Source organism: Larimichthys crocea, chromosome III, assembly GCF_000972845.2.
Source record: "Larimichthys crocea isolate SSNF chromosome III, L_crocea_2.0, whole genome shotgun sequence".
Taxonomy (NCBI): Eukaryota; Metazoa; Chordata; class Actinopteri; family Sciaenidae; genus Larimichthys; species Larimichthys crocea.
The window spans coordinates 32,059,767-32,079,507 of NC_040013.1; the positions used below are offsets into that span (position 1 = coordinate 32,059,767).

A 19,741-nucleotide genomic window follows, 5' to 3' on the forward strand; every position below is an offset into this window, starting at 1 on the left:
GATGAAAGGTGTATACACATGTGCAGGTGCCACGTATGAATGTGGGTGAAAGTCTTCTTATGTGTTATCCCTGACAGGTCCCTGATGTCAACTAATGTCAGTCAGTGTATCAGTGAATGTGAAAGATTCTGTTGTTATTCATCCCGACCATGGTGGGATGACACTATTTGTCACTGTAGTGATGGATTCCGCATCCCTCAGAGGAACATGTGCAAGCACCGTCTCTGAAAGGCTGTCTTTGTGTTTCACACTCACTCACACTCTCACACACACACAGACACACACACACACACACACACACACACACAGACACAGACACACACGTAACGCACTGCTGGAGCTGACAACAAAGGCGTGCTTATCCAATTGTGGGGGAATAAGATTAGGCTACAAAGAAACTCATAAGGCTAATGTTAGCATCTCCTGCTCCAGTGAGAGCCTTTGTTTGTGTAATCAGGAAAAACATGGGATTAGATTTGAGATGCTGTCTCGGAAATGATGCCCATAAGACCCTATTGTATGATGTTGACATGTTCCTAAATAACAGGGGGTGACGGCCTGCCTTCTATCTGATAAAACAATCCTCAGGGAAATAAAGAGTAGTTGTGTTGTTCAGCTATCCGACTTTGCTTTTCTCTGTAATAGATTGTCTGGCAGACACGGTCTAACTTATGCCTTTACTCAGTGTTTTTCTTTATAATTGACTTAACACCATAATTAGGTTATGGTGAGGAAAGAAAATAACTCCTCTGTCGTCTTGTGTTTTAAGATGCTAATCTTTTCTTGATGAGAGCAGCTCGTGTTATAGCTTACTGTAATTCATCAATGGCAGAAATATGTGGTCTTATTGTAGCAGTGGGAGTAGACTGTGAATCCAACAGGTGAAGTAACTGTAGCTACTCTGTCTCAGCAGTTGGAAGTAGGACCACTCTTTGTGACTTTTTAGGTGAAACCACAACATTGTGAATAACATAGACCGTGTAAACAATGACTGATGTACCCATAGGTTTCTGTAGAGCCATGGTGGGTGTGTGGTGGCCCTGTTTGTTGAAATCTTGGCAGTGCGAAGACGTGAACTGTGGATGGAGATGAGGCAGACTGAATTTAAGCTTGTTGCTGAAAACAGCCACCTGACACTCAAAGACACCACCCCCTTAATTATGGACAACCTCTATTAGGGTTCTCTATTTACATTATATGGCAGAAATCTAATATAATATCATTTGTATAACTATGTTTTTAGTAGTGTATAATCACCTGAAAATAAGAATTAGTTTAGTAGTTATATTTTTATTACTATATAATTAGCCTTTTTATATGAAGAGGCTGAGGGTCTTCTTTCATAGACTCCACCATGTTGAGCCAACATGTTTCTACAGTAGCCCAGAAAAGCCTTTTATGTTTGTCACTGTAGTTTCTCCTTTATGCCAGGCAGGAGAGGGTGAGGTGACAGGATGGAAACTATATAGATAAATCCTACACATTAGGGGTGATCAGGCTGTATGTACATATATATATTCTGTTGTAAAGTTGACCATTTTAACATGAGGCTCTATGGAGACTGACTTACTTTTGCAACAAAACTAATCGAGTAGTCATTTGAGGAACTTTGTTTTTCTGGGTTTCTGTATTGTGAAAACAGATAAAATTTCCTCTGTAATGTAGAGGCATCTTTAGACATATTTCTCACAGTAAAGAAAAATACCTGCACTTTGCCATAAATCCTCCCACTAATGTCAGGTCAATAGTGGCTGGGACACTTAAGATCTAGATAGTGTGAAAGGAATTCTAGACAGTCCTGTGTTGTTATATGGCCCAGGAGAGAGAGGGACCATTCATTCGCACCTCTGTGACCCCTCTCCCATTCTTCTGTTGAAGAATAGCTTGCCTCTCACGCACAGTCGGCCCTAAGCCCCTCAGGGCATCCAGGGCCTGTTACATAAGACAGGAGTAAAGAATGCTCTAGAAAAGTCTTCAGCCATGACCTTGGCTTTTACTGAGCAATCCTATTGGTCCTATTCTACCAGCACTGTCTCATGCTTAAAAGTCACATGCCCTGTATTCCTGTCTATCTATGAGAAGCTGAGTCTCCAGTCTGCTGAGCCTGCAGGGTGAACTTTTCAAACTGTTCTTGTATAATATCAAGAATGAAATATATGCGCTTCAAACTGCAAACTGGTTTAAAATGGCAAATATAACTTCATTATCCCTCAAGCCATGGTTTTGTCAGTCACTCGGTGCACCTTCTTGGTCCAGACTGAAATATTTCAACAATTATTGGATGGATGCTGTGAAATTTGGTGCAAATTTGGTTCCCAAGCAATGTATTATACTGATTTATACACTGACTTGTCCTCTAGTGTCACCAGCAGGTAGACAGTTTTCTTTTTAATGAAATATCTCAACAACTATTGGATGGACTGCCATGAAATTTGGTACAGACCTACAGTATGGATAAATTACAGTTTATTAACTTTGCCCTAACTCTTCATCCTGTGCCATCATCAGCTCAATATTTCAAGTTGTCCTAGACTTTGTTTATGAATAAAATACCTGCAAACTTAATGACGTTCCCTCACCTGCAGTTTTGTCTAGTGATATTTAGCAAATGCTAGCATTCTGTACTAAAACGAGGAATCTAGTAATAATAAACATACTTTTAGAGTCCACTTGAAGAAAATCACGACCTCTAACGCGTTGCATAATTTCTTAAGATGGTTTTTCTACACACCTTGAATTTTACCAGAAACCCAACCCTACTGGTATCTGAATAAGGCGTGCCTGTGCCAATCTTATTTCAGCAGCTCAGTATTCTCTTCTGGCAAGACTCATATGCAGTGAAAGAAACTTTCCAAACCCTCATCAAGCCTAAAATGTACTTCCTTAATTGAGAAGAAGGAAAGGTTGAGGTGAAAACTGCATTTTATTAAACTCTTTTCTAAAATGGACATTCAGGGAAACCATTATCTATATAGAATAGTATTTACCAACACACATTTGCAAACAATTATATTGGAATTTAGCTGCTGACGACTTTGTTATTCCCTCTTCAATTTTGCTTGGCTCAGAGGTTTGATAAACTGCTCTTATAGGCTGAAAAGGTTTAATGAGGCTTTTGAATTGTTGAGTAAGACACACGTATCCACACACACACACACACACACACACACACACACACACACACAAGCACACTTATCCTTATCTTTAGGCTTACTAAAACACTATAAGGCATTTTCTTTGTGATATTTAGTGTATAAATGTTGTACATATATTATGTATTCATGAGTCCATATAGGGTAACACCAGTTGCTATATTTACATACACTTTAGATGCACATAATCTAAAATCTTATCATAACCATATGCTTCTTGCTAAGCAAATCTAGATTAACTTAATTGCTCAATAAATCAGTCACAGGTATGTAATAATTACAAACGGCTCTAGTTTTCTAAATAGGCATGAGTAACGCTTTGTTCTTAAGTATTTGCTTTTCATCTCCATAAAGTGATCACTATTTGGTTTATTATTATCTTTTATTAAAAAAATAAAAAGTTATGACAACTTTTAGGCCACCTTTAACCCCTAACCCCCTAGCATTTCTATGAAGTTTAGACATGTTTAGACATAAATTGAAAGAGACCGAGTGGGGCTATATAAAACCACCCTGCTTTGATAAGTCTACATCAGTTTGGCAATAACTCTCACCATTCCCAATTTTATGTTTAATCAGGGCAGATAGGTTTGGTAAGAATACTTGATGAGTAAGCTGCCCTTTGCTAAACACAATACAGAAGATAGAGGAAGGGATGGGCAGTCAGTGACTCGTCTTACATGGCGTGGCTTCAGGTTAAATTTTCATCAGTAACTCTTTGATCTTTTTGGAGAGTGTTACAGTGTAAAACTGTGTTGTCTTTCTCTTATTACCTGAAACTCCTTGATCCTAAAAACATTTTCATTCTCCCATCGTCTAACCTTGCTCCCTTTTTATCCCTCACTCTTTCACCTATTTCTCACTCCTTCCTTCACTTTGAGAATTTATTTCTGTTTTTATCCCTCTTGTTTATTTATCTCTGTCATTTGTCTTCCCCAGCCCACATATCATCTTCCTGTCCCAGAGTGTGCTATATACTGAGAGTCCTGGTTCTGGCGAGAGCGGTCTGTCGCTGTGTGGGTCCAGGTTGTGCCATGAGATTGCCCACTCCTGGTTTGGCCTGGTTATCGGAGCCAGAGACTGGACCGAAGAATGGATCAGTGAGGGCTTTGCCACCTACCTGGAGGACATTATCTGGGCCCAAGCACAACAAGTACAGTACAGTGCAATTGCTGCCAGATGATTGTAGTTTACTACAGCTATTTTATGAAAATAACTTAATGGTCTTTTTTAAAGCTTTCCTCCCAGGTAGACAAACACTTTCAGATGGCAATATGAGCTTTTGGATTCATCAGTTTAGCGAACTTGTAAAGCCCAGTTTGCTGAGGCCATCTTTAAGATAATATTGAGAAAGCTGTCTCTCATTAGAAATGGAAATTTAGTGTTATAAATATTACGTAAATATTTGTACAGTTCATTTCTTTCTGGTCATTATCTAAAAGGACTACTATACAGTATGATGCAGTACCTTTATATTGTTAGTATAATGCAACAACTCAGAGAAATACAGCTTGATGTTCCAATCTTCCATTTGCACAACTTATGTGCCAGGATTTCCAAATATTACTGTTGTGGTTGAAATGCATGTCAAGTAGAGGTTGTCATTACATTAGGATTGTAAAACTATACATCAAGCACACAAGGAAAAAAAAGCACAAATCCAGCCAAAAGAATGATATTGGTAAAGACGTTTTTAGGCCAATCACAAAATAAATCATAAACCAAAACCTAATGATCTACTAAAACATAACAGGACTAAGCTAAATCACACAAGAGCGAAAAAGAACTAGTGCCACTAACACCTCCACAAAGAAGAAGATCATAGGTCAAAGGAAAAAAGAGTGTACTTTGCACTGCTCCAGATGTCCTTGAGTATGAATCACTTGCTTGCAACACTAACTCCAGCCCTGATCTGTGAGTTGATATGCAAACAGATCTAATCCTCCCATTTGTGTTCCCACACAATTCAGAGTTAAACAAATGTTTTTCTTGTGAACGTGCTGTTAAATCATGTCACCTGTATGTTGTGAGCTTGGCTCTGAAGAAGTAGATTTTGGCAGATCTGTTACTGCTGCCAGAATCAATAAGACACAGTGACAGAGACAGTGGGCAGCTGCTTGCTTTTTCTTATGAAATTGTATTTAATTTTTCCTGCTCTGACTTCTTTGCTGTACCATAAACCTTTTCTTCACATTCTTTAACTTTCCATATACCTCCCTACAGCTCTCCTTACAAGACACAGCAGAACAGTCTGACCTAAAGGCACTGCTGAGGTGGCGACGGCTCTCTGATGAGTTGAAAAACTCAGAGGAAGGACTTCAAATCCTCAGGTGTGTTTGTGTGTATTTTTTGGTCAAGTATATCTGTTTTAAGTATCTCACTGTTCTTGCCATCATGGAGGAAATAGCTCTTAGAGAATAGTGCATGCTTCAGAACAGTGTACTGTTTACCGAGATGAAATTGACCTAAAATATTTACTGCTCATCGTCTTCCACACTGTTAGTTTTATCCCTGAATATCTGTAGAGAATTACTAAACCAGCCTAGGTGCAACACATACAGAGGAGGCAACGTCTTCCCACAGCAGTCAGTGTGACTGTTTTAATTATGTTACTCTATTTTGTAAACATTCATTTCTAAAGAGATCCATTTTCACTATTTTTTTTATTATATATACTTGTCAAGTATAAATTATATATTTATGGTATATATCATAGCTTAGTGCACAAGATTTTTAGAAATGAGAGGAAAATATTTGAGTTGCATTTGTCTTTTACTAATTATCTATAGTAGACACAGTCTCCTTTTTTAGGTTAAAGCATGCCTAGCTTTTGGTAGTGTCTGCACGTGCAGACACACACGTGAGCTTGAGGTCTATGCATTCCAAGGGTACAGGTGTGGCAAGTATATCCAGGTGTACTGTACTGTCATGTCTTAGAAAAGCTCTGCACACAGGCACAGTGAGCATGAACAAACACACAAACTCTTCATCTGATCCTGACTATGTGGGACCCACACCCTGTTTGTTTTATCCGTGGTGGAAGCACAGTGTCATCAGGGGATTATATGTATAAGTACCAACCTGGAGTTAACTCTTTAAAGGTGGGAATGTTACTTTGAATGTTTCCTTTAATATCGTACCTCTTCCTTTTGAATAAGAAAAATCCTCCTTACTGGAGCTGACACTTGTAGCATAGTACACTATTGACATTCACGCTTGTAAGAGACCATACAGAGCGTGACATCGAATCAATGTGTTATTGATTTCATGACACTGCTGCTTGGCACTAACTTCCAACTATGTCACTTCACTAATAATGTGTTGTCATCGCACAATGAAAACACTTAATAGTATTTAAATTTCAAATCAATTCAAGCTGTTCCATATAGTGAAAGCCGTATTAGTGGAAAGCTTCAGTATTTGTAATAGTGATTTTACTCAGACTATCCCCATGGATTTAAAGGATTCCAGTGCTTCAAGGTGGTCTGTGTTTGGAAATATCTAACTGTTTCCATGCTGATAACCTCCATGGTATGTCGTTAAATATGAAGTTTCATAGTTGTTAAACATGATAGAACTTATTGTTGTGTATTGGGTATATCTTGCAATAGGAAGCCATGTGTCAGTGAAAGGGTTAAACATGCACTTGAGAACTGTGTCTGTCTAGCAGTCTATCAGGGTATTCTCCTATGAGGCAGATGAAAGGGTGATTAGGAGGATCAGGATCAGGTTTCTCAGCACCTGACAGGGTTAAATCAACAACATAAAACTAGCATCTGAAAAATGAAAACAGTATTGTGCATGCATTCACACACAGACATGTGGACAGACATCCATGCCCATATGCATAGATGCGTGCATTTTGACTGATGAGGTTAGTGGTACCTAAGGAAAGGCCTCTTTTTTTAGTTCTCACATCTCTTACAGCAATGATAAAGCATATTGAGGCAAAAGAAGCCCTGCTCATACATTATCTTATTATATCTAGCCTGAGTCAGGTGCAGCTATTTTAGAGCATCAATATGACCATTTGTGTTTTTCTACTCCTATAAACAGGTTTTAGTAGAATTATAAGATAGGTTAATATTATTTATCGACTTTTAAAAAGAAATTTGGCTGACATTTGTTTAATGAGTTTGTAATTTCTGGATAATTTCCAATAAGCTTCCTGGAAATAACAATGTAATTATATACCACTTACAGGGGAAGTAGAGTCGGTGTTCAATTATATCCAATTAATTTCTGTGTAACCTAGAGAGTCTTTTAGTGCAGAGCAGGTCAGACGAACAAGCAAAAATTGGAAATGTGCCTACAGGCAAGCACACATTTTAACATGAAGAATAAGGTTATCAAAAATAAATAAATAATTTATAACTGAATATTTACTTGACTTCAAACAGAACAGTTGTGTAAAGGAAATTCCTATTTTCCTCTGTTTAATACTAATTTACATAGTTATTAAAGCCCCCCCCCCCTCCCTTTTTTTTATTGCAGGCTATAAAATAAAGTGTTGAAATTTAAAAAGCAGAAAAGAAAATGTATTAGTTTTCACGAGTTTTGTCTGATTGCAATGCAAAAACTTGACCTTGGGAACAGTATGTGTGACAAGAAATCTCAACTTTCAGGTGCTTTAACCACATCTCCAGGGTCTTTGGGAGGGAGACTGTAACCTCATCTCAGTTCATGGAGGGTCGTTATTTGTGGTGTCCTTGATCTTGCTCTGGCCAGTGACCCCTTCCCACTCGATGTTGTAACCACTTTTGTTCTGTGTTTCATTTCTTGAAGTCTCTCTCTCTGTCTATGGTCTCAATTTTATTGCTTTGTATGTTATGTTGCATATGTATCATAATGATATGTGTTGGAACTGTATCAGGAACACTCAAGGGGGGTCTCTGAAGCTCAGATGTGGAGATACTCCATGCTAGTTTTTGATATGGGTTGGACTGTCTGTATGTCCAAGTCCTGATGTGGTTCTACTGTTTAGCATTACAACTGTGGGTAAACCTAACAAACCCAAACTGGTTGTCACAATACACAAAGAAATGTTAGAAAAGACCTGGTGGAGGGAAAGAAAGTACCAACGCTGGACAGAGAGATATGCAAAACCTCACCAGTGTACACACATAAAGGCTAAATGGCAGATAGCGCTTTCCAAGTTCAGTGGGTCACAATCGACACCCCTTGATCCAGAAGGGGCCCCAGTGGCCACTGTTTATCAGTCCATTTCAGATGAGTTATATTTAGGGCAGCCTGGGCCAGACGCCATTCTCCCTGCTGATTCACTGGGCTGCTGGGTGTGCTGCTCTACCTTATCCGGTTTCCACAGTCAACCCAGTGTAATTTGTCAGGATATGGCTAGCGGAGCTATAAACCTCTGTGTGTGTGTCTGTGTGTGTGTGCGTGTGTGTGTCTGTGTGTGTGTGTGTGTGTGTGTCTGTGTGTCTGTGTCTGTGTGTGTGTGCGTGTGTGTGTGTGTGCGTGTGCGTACGTTTCACTTTTTAATAGCTCCTGATTTCCTCCTGCTCTTTCTCTCTCTCTCAATCTCAGACACACCCAGGTGTATGCATGGCTACACACACACACACACACACACACACACACACACACACACAGACAAACACCCTCCTTCTCACACACATGGCCTACGAGTCAGATAAGAGCACCATTTATTCTGCAATACATTGAGCTATTGTGTGATTCTCCAAGGCAGCGAGCAGCGATGCCTCTTAAAGCTGTAGTATATCATCTCTGACAAAGAGAGACAGCGAAAGACGGGGATTTACACATCCATACATCCCTGGTTTGGACAGTGGGAAGGGTGGAGCTCTTTTGTCTAACACGGCAGTGATGGATCAACTTTTTTCCTCTCTGTGCTGTGCCGGCGGTATGACGCACAAAACCGACACATTTTCTCTTCTGGAAATACATGTTCTGTCATTGTGTTTGTCTCTTACCCCAGAACCCCTTTCTCTCTGTACACACACACACTCACACACGCGCACACACACACACACAATTTCCCAGGGATACAGCACGTCCTGCTGTCTTAAAAAGAGTCTATTTCATCTTATCAGCAGCAACAGACAGACATGGGCACTACGGGCAGGAGACTGGACCGAGAGCAAGTTTAAAAAAAAAAAACTCCATGATTAGAAAAAAGGAAATCTTGTGGTCATAATACATGGAGAATAAATAAAAGAGCCTTTTTCAACAACTAAAACAAATAATTTATTGGATAATGCAAGTTTTGTCTGTGTTTTAGAGATATATTTTACTGTTAATCCATATGTTTAATGGCTGTCTCAGAATATTCACAGCTTTTAACGTACAGACCCTGAGCATCATAACCAAAATTAGGTCATTGGTAGTCTTTCTATCACATAACATTTATCTCCCATGTCCACATGCACCCAAAGAGGAACACACTGCCAATTGCACGATGAAAGTCCTTCTAAGAGTGTCCAGTTGAATTTAGAAATTCCAGGAAGCTGATGACTTCCTCTCTCAGTCCACTGAGCACACCAAACATTCCTGACTATCTCCTGTCCTCAATTTCTCCCACACATCCTCCTCTTTTCTGAACTTCTTCTTCTTCTCTTGCTCCATCCTAATTTACTTCATCTCCTCCCATTCCCGCTGCATGCCTGGACAAAGACTCATAGATCAAATATGTGACCAACTTGTGGCTCATAGCTGAAGCCTAACTAAAGATTAAACATTAATTCAAAGATGAATCCGTGTGAATACGTGTGAATTTTGAATGTGTTTCTTGTTTCCTTGTGCATGTGTGTGTTTGCGTGTGTGTGTGTCTGGCCCTGTCATGAAGCGGTCCTGTGGAAAAGTGCTAGCCAGTGATGAAGGGTGTATTGATTGGTGGACCAGGCGCCTAGCGTATCGACTTGGCAGGAGGGTGATCCTTCAAGGCCTTCATATTGGCACACTGAGTTAATCTGCTCAGCCTGATCAATACCAGCTAACTGAAACTATCATTGCACAGCATCCCACGTCAGCGCCCTGTTTGTTTGGCTTTTATTGGTTTTATGTGTGTTTGTTTGTGTGTTTATGGAGGTTGAAGGGATGATTTGTATCTGGGTGACAGGGAAAGTGAAACCTAGAGCATGCCTCTTTTGTGCCTGTAGACGGGGGGAGCTTTTTTGTGGAAGTGTTATATGTTCACTCAGTGAATCATGGGCAGTTAAGTCAGAGCACAGCACTGTGAGGTCATATAAACAGCATAGCATGCTATTATAAATCTACAGCTTGATTTTCAGCCTGCCTCCGGCAAAGTATGGCGACTTGGCAATGTGTTCACCGTTGAGAGGACCAGCTGAGTGGCTAGATTTAGTGTTGCTGACGGTGTATTCTTGCTCTGTAGAAATTGTGGTTTTCCTGCAACTAGAATGTTTCTAACAGTGGGATAAAATTAAAATCTCTGGGTGTAGGTTTGCTAACTTCACTAACAACTCACTCTGTTTTAGACTTTCAGCTTTTGTTATTTTCTGTGCTGCTCTTTTGTTTATTGTGGGTGCCTGTGTCTGTGTATAGTACCTTTCCTTACCTGTCTTATCTTTCTCTGTGTGTGTGTATGTGTGTGCTTTCCTTTTTCCCCCTCTATTTGTCTTTCTGCAGACCGAACATGGAGAACACTGGTCAGGTCAGCGAGTCTGGCTCCTCCACAGTTAAACATGCCCTCAACCCTGACAAAGCCTTCATGCAAGTTCACTACCTCAAGGTAAGATTAATATAGGGCAGCAAGGAAATGACAATAAATGGATAGAGGTAGTAAGGAAAGGAAAGAAAGGGAAGAGTGAAAAAAAATCAAGGACTAACAAATCAAACTATTATAAAAATCCTACAGTAGAAGTAAGAGCTCTTGTAGTTGCTATAAATGTAGCTGCAATGTTTCTCTGTGTTGTCTTTGATGGATCATGTCCTGCTGTCTTGTCCTTTGCCCAGGGTTACTTCCTCCTCCGGTTCTTAGCCAGTCAAGTGGGAGAGCAACAATTCATCGACTTCTTCAGATTATTTGTGAAGAAATACCACGGCCAGCTCATTTTGTCTCAGGTGAGGCTGTAGCATAGGAAACTCATTTTTACTTGATTAACTTAGTGGAGAATCCTGTTGACCTACAGCTGCTTGAGGAGCTGTTTAATAAAACCTGAGCTCAGATTTGTTTTGATATGACCTGTCTCTGCGGCACCGTCTTATTTCCATAAATTAATTGGAGGCTGATGTAAGCTCCATTGCCACTGTCTTACAATACTTGAAAATACACCAGCAGCATTTCAAATTGATGACCGTACATCAGCTCAGCCACATATGTTTATTCTGCTGGGGCCATGAAACTGAGTGATCACACCTGGAAGTCTGTGTGTGTGTGTGTGTGTGTGTGTGTGTGTGTGTGTGTGTGTGTGTGTGTGCTTGTGTGTGTGTGTGTGTGATGTGTTCCACCTGGCTCCTGTTTCTTCAGTGGCAGACTGAGTCTTCTCACTAAATAATGGATGTAACATAAACACTGTTTGACCTTGTACTCTTGACTTAAGATCAGGTATGCCTTTCTCTTTCTTTTTTTCTTCCACCCACATCTCCCTAAATGCCTCCATTTTGGTCTCTTTTTTTTTTGTTCTTTCTGGAAAGGATTTCCTGCGAATGCTGCTGATTACCTTTCCCGACATGGAGAGGTATGTAAGTGCCTATGAATAATGCTTACAGTGTAATTCATGAATAATGAAAAATATGCCTAGACGCATTAAAACCACTTTGGTTTGTGGGCAAGTATTGGCAGCCTGGTTTCCAGTTACAGACAAATTAAAGATATTCTTTTCATCAGTTCTCTGTTTGGACTTACATCTTTTCAACAGATGTGACTTGTTAGTAGATTTACAGCCAAATAGACAAGTATTAACCGAATTGGCCTCTGCTCTTTGACTAAGTCGGTCCTGCTGTGGAAACATGACTAGTGAAAGCTCCCAACACCAATCCTGTTAAGAGAGCAGTCTCATCCACTCTCATATTAATTGAAGTGTAAAAGGATAACTGCTCCTCCTGCTCTCCTCCTCTCTAATTTTCTCTCACCCTCTCCGTGCTCGCTTAATCATTCACTTCTCTATTTCTACTGATTGCCTCATTAACCTCTTCTTCGTCTCTCTGTCTCTCTTTTCCTCTCTCTCCCCCGTCTGTCTTTCACTTTGTTTCTCCCAGTCTTTAACACTTCTTTTCTTCCCCCTCTCTTTCTTAGCGCCCTTCTGTCTCTCTGAATGTTGTTTTTTTTTTGCCTTTTCTGTCATGTGGAGTGTGCTGCTGGACTAGGCAGAGATTGATTGAATCAAACACAGGAAGTTGGGGGCAGTCAATATTTGGATCTGATGCCTCTTTCAGTAAACAACCAACCAGAAGACTAAGGTTTAGGATGTGAATAGACACTCAGTGTTAAGGGTCATGGCTTCTCTGTATGCAGCTTCCAGGGTCATGTATCCTGTCTCAGACTGAATGGGGAACATAATATTTATAAGACTAAACATAAAAAAAATATGAACACACATTAAACAAAATCAATGCATTCATTGATTTTTGTTAATAAGAAACCTATGTTTTCCAGACATCACCATCACTCTTTCTAAAAGACAGTATGTCCTCATCTATCACCATTAAGCAACAACCGATAAAATGAAATAAATTCATCAATCTTGACATGAAAAAACTGGTACATATGCATATGGTCTATGGTTCAATTCCACATGCCAAGAACTAAAATTTCCTTGTGGTGAAGTCACTGACGTATTTAATGTCCAGTTTCTGGGCAAATTGGTGCTTTATGGGGAGCATTACCTCTTTTAGTACACTGAAGAGTGTAGAACATTTTTTATGAGCTTCGATTTACTGAACGCCCACTCTCCATTTGCCAAAGTTGCCAGCAAATATACAATAGGAAATGACGCAGTGAGACTTTACTAGTGTGTGGAAGCAAGGAGCACAGCCTTGACCTTGCAACAAAATGCCAGTTTCTTTAAACCATTTTTAGCCAGTCTAGCAGCAGTGTGGCTTACTGTTGGCCAGTCTGCCTATTGGTGCTCCAACTTGTGGTCCGTAGTTCAATATCTTGACATGTTTTCAATGTATTGCCATGAAATTTAACGTTCACGGTCTGCTCAGAACGAATTGTGAGCATGTTGGTTAACCTTAGCCTTCAGCTTAAAGCGTTGAGAGGCAGATGAGGTGCAGTTTAACTGACACAAGTTGAGCCAAGTCTGGCAACGCAGAGCTAAGCCTGACAAACTGAGTCTGGGATGTCCTTAAATGGCCAACAACATAGTTGAAACCTTTTTATCGCTCCATTAGTGGTAAAGATCTAAGATGTTTTCTGGCATGTAATGAGCGTTACAGTCAAATGCAATAGACTTGTTTGCATTCTGTAATAGATGGCAGAAATTTGTGGCCATTACACTGTCATGGAAAACTGGAAAATAAAACCAATATCCCGCATTTTTATTACTCTAAAATTATATCTTCCTTTCTAAATTGGATCTATTTTGATAAGGAATTTCAGAGATGCATTAACAATTAGAGACTCCTGTGAGGTTTCTTGATGTTTTTAAGCTTTATGTCAAGACAAAAAAAGATGTGTTCTCTTATCTGCACATTCTAACTGGACCAAGTTCCTTTAAAAATATTTTTGGCAAATGTGGGAAATTGTTAATTGAGCCTCAGTTAGAAGAGCATAGTTGAGAGAAAATGGGTGCACAAAAATGTAAATTACAACTTTTCATTACAAAATAACCCCACTTAATGGGCTGAATATCACAGATTAATATACAGTAATAGCTTCAGACTAGCCAAGTGTGGAATTTTCCTTTAAGCTCCGGCAGGCAGGATTGATGATGCTGTGTAGTTGCTCTTCGACTTCGTGTGTACTTTGCATACACACTAGGGACTGCTTATGGAAGGGCTTTGTGCACATTTGTCTTTGCAGGCCAGTTCTGTCACAGTGTGTGTTCTGTGTACGATATATGACATTTTCACATGCAAACCATCCACTTGAGCCCCTCTTGAGGTACACACACATAATTGCTTACTTTACATGCGTATGTACAGTTTAACTCCAATTCATTGTCTGTTCATGCCTGTTTGCTTGTCCTTGCATAGGAAAGTGGGTGTGCCCCTCTTTTTGTTTAAGGTGTTGGCCTAATCCTCAAGTCTGCCATGACCCTAACAATATTTTCCCAGAGCCATGTTTTCATACGGTGTCTTGGGCAATAACAGTCATTGCTATAATAATAGGAATAATACTAACACTTGTGCCATTGTATTCCAGAAAAGGCCTCACCCTCAGTGCTATTTATGCTGACTGGCTCGATCGACCGGGCATTCCAAAGGTATGAAGAGTCCTGTTTTCTTTTGTTATTTGTCAAAATATGGATTTTGATAATGTTGCAATAATACAATATATTTTTTATAAAAAGCTAAATACCAACCAACTGCCTTTTTCAAACAAGTATTTACTCTTGAATCAGTTTTGACAGTTTTAACTCGTGTAATAAATTATTATTATGTGAGCACAATTAACTAATACTACACAACAGTACAATAATTCAGCACTATTGATTCTGGACTATTAATTGGTGCTCTGCTCTCTGAGCCTCTCTTTGTTTACTGTGTTCAAAGGCTGTTGTTTTGCTGACAATCAAACTACTTCTTATTTAGCATTTGTTGTGATCCTTTCATACCTGGCACATGCATGTCTTTTCATAGTCTCACCTTTTTCTCAACACAACTTAAATTCTACTTTGTTTCGCTGTGACTACGACAACATTGAATAACCTGATTGGCTTCACTTTACGAACTACAGTCTTTTTGGCTGCTTTGAAAACCACATGCCAAGAATCATAGTTATCATCCTTATTAATGGGTCAATATGGTTTTGAGATTATTTCATCAGCTAGTCTTCAATGTAGGTTGCAAGCTATCAAAGCCAGCAGTGGTACATCAAGTTAAATGTACAGAGACTTCTTTGTGTTTATGGGTGTAGTCCAAGCCTTTGCTCTTAGATGACAGGAGCGGCGTAGCCTTCGTCTCAGTATTGAACAGCTGTAAATAGCAGTGTAATGACGCTCTCGTAATGAAAATGATGTCTCATATTAGAAGTAAATAGCTGTAAGTATATAAATCCTACAGCTTAAATGACGTGTGACTGTTAGCCAGGAGTCATTTTGAAATTGCTAGACAGTGATGGCTTTCGCTGTTTGCAGCATAATACTGGAAACTTTGAAGAAAGTTTTTGAGTGTTTCAACTCGTTTTTTAAAAAAAGATATCATGGTGACATCTTTAAACACTGTTAGTCCTTGAAAGAGATAATCATGCAGTTACTATCCTTGTGTTGTTGAATCAATCATTATCATCGCCTTTGTTACCAGACTGGTAGTGTATCTTGAGAAGGTGAACTCTGCTGCTCTGCCTCTGTCCTCTAATCAAGAAAGACCCATGGTCATAGATACTAGGATTGCAAGGCTACACTTACAGACACACACACACACACACACACACACACACACACACACCCTCTCATACAATCAATCCACTTTAACAGCTTCTTCAATTCTCCTATCTCCATGGTAACTGATCTTAATTACCACTGTGTGTATGTGCATTTTTGTGTGTCGGTGCTTGTGTTGCTGTCTGGGAACCTTCACCTTCTAGATTATGTGATGATGTAACTGGAGCCTTTCAGGGGGCCTCTGAGGGTGGGAAGGACAGCATGGAGGGTCTGCTGTTTTCTCACACCTGATTGGGTGATGGCTAGAGTGTTCTTGCAAAGGCTTTTTTTATGTTTGATGTGCCAGCCACCAGCTAATAAGATCAGTCAGATCGATTGAAACCTTTTACAAATGCAAGTGCTTGTGTATTTGTACATCAGACACAAACACATTTTTAAGTCTCTCTCCCTCTCTCTCCTTTTTGCCTCCTGTCCATCACTTGACTGTGTGCTTGAATTGGAGAAAGGCAGGAAATGGTTTGGCCTAATAATAAACAATGACATTCACCGATCCCAGAGTAAGAGATGTGCAATGGGAAGGCCACTGCTGGCCTATTTTAGACCTCAGAGTTTAGATGAGTAAGCACTCCCTTTGGGATGATGGATCTAGGCTGAGATACTTTGTTTAAATAAAGACTACCCTTGATTCGCCAGAGCTTTCAGCCTGATTTCTTTTCTGAACTCATATAGCTGTATAACATAACATTTACATATTGTGTGCCTGACTTATGAATAAATGTCTTTTTTGTAATAAATTATTATAGACTGATATTACTTATAATTTAAGTACTGCCAGAAGGAAATTGGATTTGGATTTACCTTAAGGTATTAAGCCTGGGTAGCTAAAAAAAACTAAATTGGTTGATATGACAAAGAAAAAAGTTCCAATTATTGAAACTCAAACTTTCTCAATTAGAAATTAGGGCTGTCTTTCAAACCTCTGTACGTTTTGAGTATAGTGACTCAGCTGTGTTTGCAGCATTATTTTTTGATTGGTTTGATTTTAATCCTGATATGCTGAATTTCTACTTTGGAAAGTTTACCCACCTACCTACAGCAGGATGAACAGAGAGTTTGAGGTAGACCTTGCTATTCAGGGAATGGTAGTGGAGATCTAGGCAGCAAAAGAGCTACGGTATGTGTGGTATCCTGTTACACAATGCCAATTTACTGCTTCAACACTCACTACATTCTATACAGCCCACTCTAACACCTCCCTCTGCCCGTACCTCTCTGTGTCTGCCTCTCTTTCGCCGTCCTTGGCTTCTACACACACCTTTATGCTATTTCTGCTGGAGTACCTGTATAATACACAGAGAGAGGTACTCAGGCATGCAGCAATAATATTGGACTTTCTGCGTGGCTATGGTAACGCTAACATCTGAATCGCTGTGTGGGAACATATGTGGAGTGTGTAGCCTGGATAGATAAATACGTGTCGCTGATGCATCTTTTTTGTTTCTTTCTTTGTTTGTGATATGACGTTATAAAACACCTAGCTTCCATGCACTCCTATCTGTCTCCTTATTTTACCCCACTACACACACAAGAGCTCAAACAAACTCATACACACACACACACACACACACAACCCTCCCCATCATCGCTCTGATATGTGATTCACTTCACTCGAGCAGTGGCTCTGCTGAAAGCCTTAATAAGGTTAGAGAGTAAGTGCTGTGTGTTTGTGCCTACTACTGTGCTCACTGTGTGTAGGTGTGTGTTTGCATGCATAGCTACGTGTGTGTGTGTGTGTGTGTGTGTGTGTGTGTGCGCGCATAGGTAATGTGGATGTGAAAAGGTGTCCGTCCTGTTTTTGCTAGTTATTGAGGTGATTTTTTTTTTTTTCCTTTTCCAGCTTGTCGTCTTCTTCTCTCTTCTCCTCCACTCTTCCTCCTTTCTCTCATCCTCCGGAGTCAATTCACGAGTTTCCGTCAGAGGAACAAGTGATCACACTCCCACCTCCTCCCTCTCCTCCCACCTCTCTTCTCTCCCTCCCCTTCCTGCTTTGCTCGGTCTCTCTCTCTGTCTCTCTCTCTCTTTCTCTCTCTCCCTCTCTCACTCTCTCACTCTGCCTCTGCAAAGCATTCCACTCTGTCCCGATCACTTGCCCCCGGCTCACTGCTTTCCCTTCTTCTCTGTCGTTCAGTGGCTGTATGAAAGGAGCGCCGTGTGGTCACAGGCGAGGCTGGTGGAAGAAGTCAAAGCAGAGGTAAGCACTCTCTCTCTCTCTCTCTCTCTCTCTCTCGCTCTCTCTCTTTCTCTCTCTCTCCTTCTCCCTCTCTCTCTCTCTGCTCTTCTTTTCTTTCCCAGTCTCTTTCTTGTCTTCAGGGAGTGGCAGACTGACTCGGGGGAAAGCTCACAGATTTGAGTGTGATTTGAGAGTGCACCTTAGACTGTTGATGTGATTGTCATCTAATTCACATCACTCTCTTTTCCTTCACTCAGTTATTCTGCCACTGTTTCTCTGGACTGCTTCCTCTCTTGTTATTCTCTGCTCTGTCTCATTTACACGCTCTGTTTCACGATGTTTGATACCATCTCTTATCTCTACCCCTTTTGCACTCCATCTACCTCTCTTTTCCTCATTTGCTCCTTGCTTCGGTCTCTCCCTCTGTCTGTCTCTGAGTGAAGTGCGGCACACAGCGCTGTACATCTGTTGCGTGTCATTCTGTGCTGTATCAGATTTCCCATAAAGCTCCCATGTTTGCTCTTAATTGCATTGCCTTTATTTTCCAAATCTCCCATTGATCTGTCTCCCATTTAAATAAATCCGAATCAGACCTGAAGAGAATATTTATCAGATATATTATAAAGAACGCTTGAGTGATTTTGCATCTCAGAAATAACCTGTCCAGATTATGCGCCGTTTTTAACTGGAAAACTCACTTTTTTAATATTACAAACTGTCCTATGACGCTGTATTTATTCTGTGATATAAACTGAGGTGGAGGAGAGGAGATAGAGTTTGGCCTTGATAATGATTGGCTGTTTAATGGAGATGTATGGTGTAGGGAGTTGCTGCGCTCCAGGCTCCGTCACAGCAACATACTTTCACTATTACTCTTTTGTCTCGGCCGGCCGTTTATATATGGAGCACAAGTGAGTGCTGAAAGATTGGAATTAATGTACGAGTGTGAAGGAGAGAAGGAGCTATATACTGTTTAACGTTTGTGTGTGTGTCTCTGCACTCTGTCAAGGCTTGTATGCTTGTCGCTCAGTATTAGGAGAGTATATGTATATGTCTGTGTGCCTTTCCACTTCAGAGATGGAAAGTGCGCCTTAAGACTGTTTATATTTGCTTTCTGCTATTGGATATGACCACTCACTCTTTCTCTCACATCCTTCCCTCCCTGCTTTCTCTCTCTGCCATCATTACACCTCTCCGACTACCTCCCCGCTGTCCCCCTTTTTACTTTGTTTGTCCTCTACAATGTCTCAATCCCGCTCACTCAAAAACATGCCACTTTGTTGTCTGTCTCTACCTCTACCGTCTCTTCTTTTTCCCGCCTCTTCTCCACCTCACCCCCTCCCACCCCCATCCTCCCTCTTGCAGGTTGTAAAATGGATTCTCCTCAGTCAGAGTCATCAGGGGAAGGGCAGAAAGCGGAAGAGAATAGAGCCCAAGGTGAAATACAAAGAGGTAGGAGGCACTCTGCTGTATTAAGAGCTCTATCTACATTCCCTCTGCTCTACTTCTAACTCTCGCAAGTGTCCCTTTTCTATTGGTGAAACCTTTATGTTCCTATTCATCTGGATCCTCCACTTTCCTAAAGTAGCAGTGATTGTCGAGCTGTACGGTATTTTTGTTTGTCCGACAACATGATTATCCCCAGTTCTGTTTATGTGTTGTGTCTGCGAGGACAGGCTACCCTGTACTTGTTTAAGTCTGTGTTTGTGTTGATTCATCGTCCACGTATTTAACCTTTTAAGAACTTGTATACATCACATCCCTCCACTGTTTCTGTGTGTGTGTGGTCATGGTCAGTGTGTGTGTGGGATGACGTCTGTGTTTGTCTGGAGGGGGTGGACATTCTGGGTTTGAATCCGGCCTTGAAC

The 19,741-nt window shown here is 40.5% G+C and overlaps 1 protein-coding gene across 5 annotated transcripts in view; it reads left to right on the forward strand.

Moving 5' to 3' along the window:
• The window catches only part of aopep (aminopeptidase O (putative)), a 67,986-nt gene that overhangs the window by 17,436 nt on the left and 30,809 nt on the right, over nucleotides 1-19,741 (forward strand). For 3 of the 5 annotated variants that reach the window (XM_027277618.1, XM_027277614.1, XM_027277615.1), the window contains 8 exons: nucleotides 4,092-4,305; nucleotides 5,376-5,482; nucleotides 10,782-10,884; nucleotides 11,109-11,216; nucleotides 11,790-11,833; nucleotides 14,464-14,524; nucleotides 17,832-17,894; nucleotides 19,239-19,325. In XM_027277618.1, coding sequence (XP_027133419.1) covers nucleotides 4,092-4,305; nucleotides 5,376-5,482; nucleotides 10,782-10,884; nucleotides 11,109-11,216; nucleotides 11,790-11,833; nucleotides 14,464-14,524; nucleotides 17,832-17,894; nucleotides 19,239-19,325 — 787 coding nt within the window. The remainder of the gene's footprint in view (nucleotides 1-4,091; nucleotides 4,306-5,375; nucleotides 5,483-10,781; nucleotides 10,885-11,108; nucleotides 11,217-11,789; nucleotides 11,834-14,463; nucleotides 14,525-17,831; nucleotides 17,895-19,238; nucleotides 19,326-19,741) is intronic. The other 2 variants (XM_027277616.1, XM_027277617.1) reach the window with 2 other exon arrangements.